The sequence below is a fragment of the Rhincodon typus genome, chromosome 14 (genome assembly GCF_021869965.1).
Source record: "Rhincodon typus isolate 14 chromosome 14, sRhiTyp1.1, whole genome shotgun sequence".
NCBI lineage: Eukaryota > Metazoa > Chordata > Chondrichthyes > Orectolobiformes > Rhincodontidae > Rhincodon > Rhincodon typus.
In genome coordinates this window covers 20,858,914-20,866,294 of record NC_063345.1, presented here as the reverse complement: position 1 = coordinate 20,866,294, position 7,381 = coordinate 20,858,914, and the positions used below count along the sequence as shown (strand labels likewise).

The following is a 7,381-nucleotide window of genomic DNA, read 5'->3' as shown; positions in this document are numbered from 1 at the left end:
AAATGGACCTGGTTCTGTTCATCAATGTGACAGCGTGTTATTGGACTGTGGGGTTTAAAGTAGATCTGGGTAGGAACCGAGTACACTTCAGAGCTTTTCTGCAATCGTGCATGAATGTCAAAATCGTCTCCAGTTTCTCAGCTACAATAATGGATGTTTGTTTTGCCGACCTGCCCTGGGGGCAAATCCCGTGGGGAGGGTGTTGGCAGGAGCTGGACTATGTGTATTTGCTCAGTGCGAGATTAACATGAATCCATGGGTCCAGCCGCTTTGATGTCCCGCAGCTGCCGTCAGCTCCATTCACGGCACCTGAAATCCACATCGCTGGCTGGGATGGAGACAGCTCGCGTCATACAGACATATAAAAAGCTGGCGTTTTCCGGGCTCCTCACAAACTTCACGGAGACAGGAGAGATCGGTCCTTGTCACGGCAAACCGGAGCCCAGACCTCTGCGATCGACTGCAATCAATCCAGAGCGGAGGTCATGTCAACAACCGTGCACTGGGGAGAAATGTTTATACTCGTGCAAAAGACATAAAAAGGAAACCTCCAAATCTGGTGTTGAAAGCAAGCGTCTCGTTTCCAATTCGCCAAGATTTTTTTTCGCAGTTAAGTCAATCAGGCAGCAATGTGAGTGCGGACTGAGTCGCTTGTAAGTATTTCTGGTGTTCACTCCAGCTCCATTGCTTCGGACACTTTCATTCATCTAACATTTCAACCAGGAAAGATCAAAGGCTTTCTCCTGGCAATGTCTGTCCGGCCTATTCAGAGATAAATGCAAGCTTCAGGCAGCTGCTCGGTTTATTTACAAACATTTTTCTTGTCTTCTTTCAGGTGTAGCTTCAGAGACAGAACTCTCTTGTCTGTCGTGACCCCTCGCTTGTTTATTTGAACAACTTGAAAATGGAAATTCGAATTGGTCACCTTCTGCTATTGGCGTTGGTTCAGTGGCGGCGGTGTGGCGCTATACAGTGGCTGTGAGTACAACTTTCTGTTCCTGAAAGGTTTAATTATGTGGTCTCAGATGGAATAGATTTAAAATAAAGCGAATCCCCGGATTTATTTTTGGATTTAAACACTAGGGTTTTTTTCCAACAAAAATATATGTCTCTATAACGAGGAACTTTAAATAGAATGGAAATCGAAAATTCGTGGGTCACTTGTCCCAAAGTTATTTATTGGATTTGGGGTTTGCATGTGGAATCTTAACAAGTTGTGTAAATCTTTGCTGAATATGTATTTTTTTGAAAACGGGGCAGAAATTGTTCGTGTACACAGACATTTAACAAGTCTCTGATGTTTCGGACAGCGCCATCGCAGTGAGCGGTACCGCTTTGGGTTGGAACCAGACTCAACACTGTAAATTGCCTGGGTTAGTCCCAGACCAGCAGCAGCTCTGCCGGAGGAACCCGGAGCTCATGCACAGCATCGTGTTCGCGGCCCAGCAGACGGGCCTGGTTTGTCAGAAAGCCATGGCAGACATGAGATGGAACTGCTCCTCCATCCAGTTAGCCCCTCGCTTCAATCCAGACTTGAGCAGAGGTAAATAAAACACATTTCTGTCTCATGCAATGAGCGATTTAGCACACTGTCCAGTCGCGTTTAAAAGCCCCATAGAGTCATAGAGTTGTACAGTACGGAAACAGACCCTTCTGTCCAACTCGTCCACGCCGACCAGATATTCTAAATTAGTCTAGTCCCATTTGCCAGCATTTGGCCCATATCCCTCTAAACCCTTCCTATTCAGATGCCTTTTAAATGTTGTACCAGGCTCCGCCACTTTTCTCTGGCAGTTCATTTCAAACAAGCACCACCCTCTGCATGAAAAAAATTGCCCCTTAGGTCCCTTTTAAATCTTTCCCCTTTCACCTTAAACATAGGAGTCCCCTACCCTGCGAAAAAGACTTTGATATATAGAGTTGGGAGATCATGTTGAGGCTGTACAGGACATTGGTTAGGCCACTTTTGGAATACTGCATTCAGTTCTTGTTTCCCTGCCGTGGGAAGGATGTTGTTAAACTTGAAAGGGTTCAGAAAAGATTTACAAGATGTTGCCAGGGTTGCAGGGTTTGAGCTATAGGAAGAGGCTGAATAGGCTGGGGCTATTTTCTCTGGAGCATTGGAGGCAGAGGGGTGACCTTATAGCGATTTATAAAATCATGAGGGGCATGAATAGGGTGAATAGCCCAATCTCAGGACTTTAAAGCACATAATGTATGTTGACACCCAACTGCGGGATTAAGCCAGTGTGCTACACTGTTAGAGATATTATCCTCTCACTGGCCATAACCATAGCATGTCATTTTGGAAAATTTAAGATATGCGTTTATATAGTGCCATTTGCACCTCAATGGACTTTTCAGCTAAAGTGTAGTCTATCAAAATGTAGCAGCCAATTTCATACAGTAAACTCCCTCAGCAATGAGGGAATCTTGTTTCAGTAAAATTGGTTGAGGAACAAATATTGGCCAGATGACCTGGAGTGACCCCTCCATTGAGTTAATGGCACGGGATCCACCAGAAGAGGCAGGCAAGGTTTCAGTTTAAAATCCTATCCAACAGATGGCATGTTTGACTGTGCAGCAGTCCCTCATTGTGCACTAGCCTGCCAGCCTAGATTAATACATTTAACTCTGCAAGTAACCTGAAATTCATCAATACCTTATCATAGAATCATAGAATCCCTCCAGTGTGAAAACAGGCCATTCAGCCCAACAGGTTCACACCGCCCCTCCAAAGAGCATCCCACCCAGACCCATTCCCCTAACCCTGCATTTCCCATGTCTAACACACCTAACCTAAACACTCCTGGGCACTATGGGCAATTTAGCATGGCCAATCCACTTACCCTGCACATTTTTGGACTGTGGGAGGAAACCGGAGCACCCGGAGGAAACCCGCACAGATACAGGGAGTGTGTGCAAACTCCACACAGTGTTGGACAGGACATTGGGAAAGTTTGCTGCTCTTCAGATACTGTTATCTCAAACACTTGAAAATCATCTTGAACAGATGGAACTTGGTGTCTTAAATACCGTTTACCCCTTAAGAACAGCAGGTTCTATGGTTTGGTTGTTGACAGTCTTGTCACTGAGATTCAATGCCCTGTCGTCACCCCATGCTGAAGCACAAAAGTCAAAGGTGGTACTTAGGCAGTACTATATGGTTAGAACTGCTATCTTTTGGATGAAACATCAAACCAAGACCTTGTCTGTCCCCTCAAGTGGATTCAAAAGGCATTATTTTGGAAGAGCAGGAGATTTTTCTCTCGTGTCCTGGCCAATGTTTATCCCTCAAACAACATCACAAAACAGAATATCCTGTCATTGCAATTTGCTGTTTGTGTGAGTTCGCCGAGTGTGAAACATAGTAAACAGTGAAGAAAAAGACATGGACAGGCTGCTGAAATTAGTGCACAAGTGTGCAGGGTCATATGTTTTACAGAAGAATGAAGTGGGACTAATATATAACATGGAAATGCACTACAATGTTATCACAGAGAAGCACAAGAAGAAGTTATAAAACTAGAAGATTAAAGATAAAACAAACACAGAGAATGCTGGGGAAACTCAGCAGGTCTGGCAGCATTTGAGAGAGAAGAGTTAACATTTAGAGTCCGATATGACTCTTTTTGTTCAGAACTAGGTTCTGAAAGATTCATACCAGACTGTGTCTCTCTCCACAGATGCTGCCAGACCTGTTGACTTTCCCCAGCATTCTGTTTGTTTTATCTTTAATATTCTAGTTATTGACGCTTCAGGCACTAAGAACAGTTACCTTTATTGTCCTTTAACTAAGCCGTCAAATTTTTAAACACATCTACTAAATCTCTGTTAGCCTGCCCATGAAAGAGAATGATCCCAGGTCCTCTAATTCTGCTTATATAACCATAATGATTCATCCCTGGAACCAATCTACTGCAGGAAATCTCTCTGTGCCCTTTACAAAAGCCTTCGCTTCCTTCCAAAACAGTGGTGCCCAGAGACAATGATCTAGCAGGATTGAACATTTATGTTTAGCTTAAATTCCTGGTTTTAGTATTATAAGTCGGAGTTATTAAACCTAGGATCCCTTTTTTTACAGAACTGTTTTAACCTATCCTGACATCTTTAAAAATTGTAAATACAAGTCTCTCTGCTAGTACCCCCCCCTTTTGAAGTTGTGCTAATATTTTCAACGTTGAACTCAATTGAATTTAATTGAATTCTTTTTAAAATTGAAGTGAAATGTTTCTACCTAAACTTAGATTGCTAACAACTACCTGTGCACCTACTATCTGTGCCTTAGATAGAATCGCACTGAGATACCTCATGATATTTTTCTGAATAATGTCTTTCTTTGTACTGTGTGCCATTGAATAGATTAAAAAAAAACAGAACTGTGGTAACCTTTTACACCCTGCAAAGCTGCAATAAGACATGGCTCTTAAAATAAAGGGCACATGAGCAAAGTGATCTTAGTCATGCGTGAGTGAGATGGGAAATGTGCTCAACTGTGCCTATGCACAGGATTTTATAAAGGACAACAATCAAAGAACAGACTTTTGTTCTCGCTGTCTGGTTTTATCAAAATCACTGTGCAGCTAACCCAGAATTTGCTTGTGAGATTCAATTGATCACTCTGAAAAGAAGATGTCAAATATCTTGCGAATGTCCTGTGAAGAGTTTTGCAAGTAGGCGTTTCTTCTCTTAATTGATGAATATTTATAAAATATTATATCCCTATTTCAGGAAGCTTTCCTTACTGTCCCTGCTTTCTATTCATTTTAAAATCTTAAAATGCCTCCATACCATTGTTGCACTGTACCACTGTGCAGTCATCTTCAGCCCTACAACAATAAATATAGGCCCCAGTTCTATTTAGCATACCAGTTCTCTTTGAACCACAAGCTGCAACAGAGCTTCTCTGTCATCATAGCTCCATCATTTGGAATTCTATTCCTAAAATCCCTTAGTCTGCTTGCCTCTCTAGAGCCACCTTAAGACTTAATACATTACACAATGCTCTTAGACACATTCAGTAATCTTTTTTTTCCGACTGTCTGTTCCCTGTAACACCCTATAAAGTACATCGAGCTATTTTGTCACAGAAAAGTCACAGCATAGGTACATTTTTGTAAAATTTAATCTTACCCTGTCTTGTGTTTCCTGCACTTACTTGTTAAAAAGTTCCTAATTGATTAAAAATCAAATCTCTTTTATGTTGGGTGTTTGCATTTTACCAACATCAAAGCATTGAACTGAAAATCCATTTTGGCTGTTTTAAATCAACTGTCAAAAATCCCCAACTTTAATTTGGGGTTTGCATACAGGAATAAATTTTTTTTTAATCAAGTATTTAAACTGAGATAAGCCATTGATATCAGCAAGTGAATTCAAAAATCACAGTATGATGGTAATGAAGAATTCCTCAAATTCATCAACTAAATGTCCATTGAGGTCCTAATCAAGACAGACAATTTTCTGTGAGGTCATAGATTGAGTTATCAGACATGTGTGCCCATACTGCAGCAGAAAACAAAATCATTTCATGTATTTAACATTTAAAATAAAACTGGATGTCCAGGAGTTGATTATTGAAACTAATATAATCCCTGGGTTCTGCTGATGTTCTTAAATCTTTGCTTAGATCAATGGCACAAGCCGGTTTTGATTGCATTGATGCATTACAAACACAAGAATTTTATGCTATGGAGTTCACTCAGTGGATGCTAATGGTGTTATAAACCACAAATGAAGGTTTTCTGTTGATTTATGTTTGAATTCTTAAGTACAGTTCTTATGCTGTAATTTGTTTGCAACTCTCCCTTTATGGCTGTTGTACCCATTGTTGGATATCCTGAAGTCTTTGACTTAGGGAGTCAAAGTAGTAATTTCTGTTACATTCAGAAACATTCAGAATCATCTATGGCAATGGTTCTCATAACTGATTCATAGCAAGGCAATGTCAATGTGCTTTTGTTCATTCTGTCTTGTGCATACTTGTTATAAATATGAGTAAATCTTTCTCCATATTGCTCATTGTATTTGATAACATTGTTTCTAAGGACTAAAGCATTATATCACATAACAAGAAATTACATTACAATAAGAAGAAAAACATCCTCTGCTTATAGAATCTTGGAGATGTACAGCATGGAAACAGACCATTCAGCCCAACTTGTCCATGCTGACCAGGTTATCCTAAACTAAACTAGTCCCATTTGCCTGTGTTTGGCCCATTTCCCTCTAAACCTTTCCTATCCATGTACCTGTCCAAATGTCTTTTAAATGTTGTAATTGTACTTGTCTCTACCAACTTCCTCTGACAGCTCATTCCATATACACATCACCTTCTGTGTGAAAAATGTTGCCTCTCAGGTCCCTTTTAAATCTTTCCTTTCTCACCTTAAATCTATGCCCTCTAGTTTGGGACTCTCCTACCCTTATCTATACCCCTCATGATTTTATAAACCTCTATAAGGTCACCCTTCAGCCTCCTGCGCTCCAGGGAAAAAATGTACTAGCCTATCCAGCCACTCCTTATAAATCAAGCTCTCCAGTCTTGGTAAATGTTTTTGAATGTTGTTCTGTTTAATAATATCTTTCCTATAACAGGGTGACCAGAATTGTACGCAGTACTCCAAATGTGGCCTTAACAATGTTTTGAACAGCTGTGATATGACATCCCAGCTCGTATATTCAATATCCTGACCGATGAAGCAAAGTGTGCCAAATCCTGTGTAACTGTGACTCCTTGTATTTGGGATATGCTCTTGCAGAATGTTTGTGAAGCAATACAAATAATTGTTTGGTCAGTGCACAAACATCATTTAATTCTTTTCATTTGCCTTTGAAATATTCGCCCTGGATGTGTTAAGGTCATTCAGTGGTCACATCTCAAATTAATCAATGCTGAATGGAGGTTGGAGTGAGTTCTTTGCATTTGTGGGTGGTTCTTGTGAGGGGCAGTGTCAGGCAGGAGTATTGATGAAGAGTAGGTTCAGACTATCCAAAAGATTACTTTTTTTATTGCTGTGGATCATTGGAGACAGTGTGGAAATAAGTCTTGGCAATGATTCACCAATATCAGATACTCCTTAAAAGCTACTGCAAGTCCATTACATAAAGATCAGTGAAAATCTGGTTTCTCATTTTCCTTTTTAATCAGGTCGGTGTGTATAACTAAAAGCATTTTCATACAAGCTGTGCAGACAGATGCGCAATATAGACCAGAACCATTACTGACACAACAGACACATATCAGGGATAGTAGGAACTGCAGATGCTGGAGAATCCGAGACAACAAGGTGCAGGGCTGGATGAACACAGCAGGCCAAGCAGCATCATAGGAGCAGAGAGGCTGACGTTTCGGGCCTAGACCCTTCATCAGAAAAGGGGA

General features: G+C 40.9%; 1 protein-coding gene across 1 annotated transcript in view; it reads left to right on the top strand.

The window, feature by feature from the left end:
• Positions 1 to 415: 415 nt before the first annotated feature.
• The window catches only part of wnt11f2 (wnt 11, family member 2), a 14,313-nt gene continuing 7,347 nt past the window's right edge, over positions 416 to 7,381 (top strand). Inside the window, exons 1-3 of the mRNA XM_020535185.2 lie at positions 416 to 653; positions 836 to 978; positions 1,311 to 1,543. Coding sequence (XP_020390774.1) covers positions 905 to 978; positions 1,311 to 1,543 — 307 coding nt within the window. The 5' untranslated portion in view covers positions 416 to 653; positions 836 to 904. The remainder of the gene's footprint in view (positions 654 to 835; positions 979 to 1,310; positions 1,544 to 7,381) is intronic.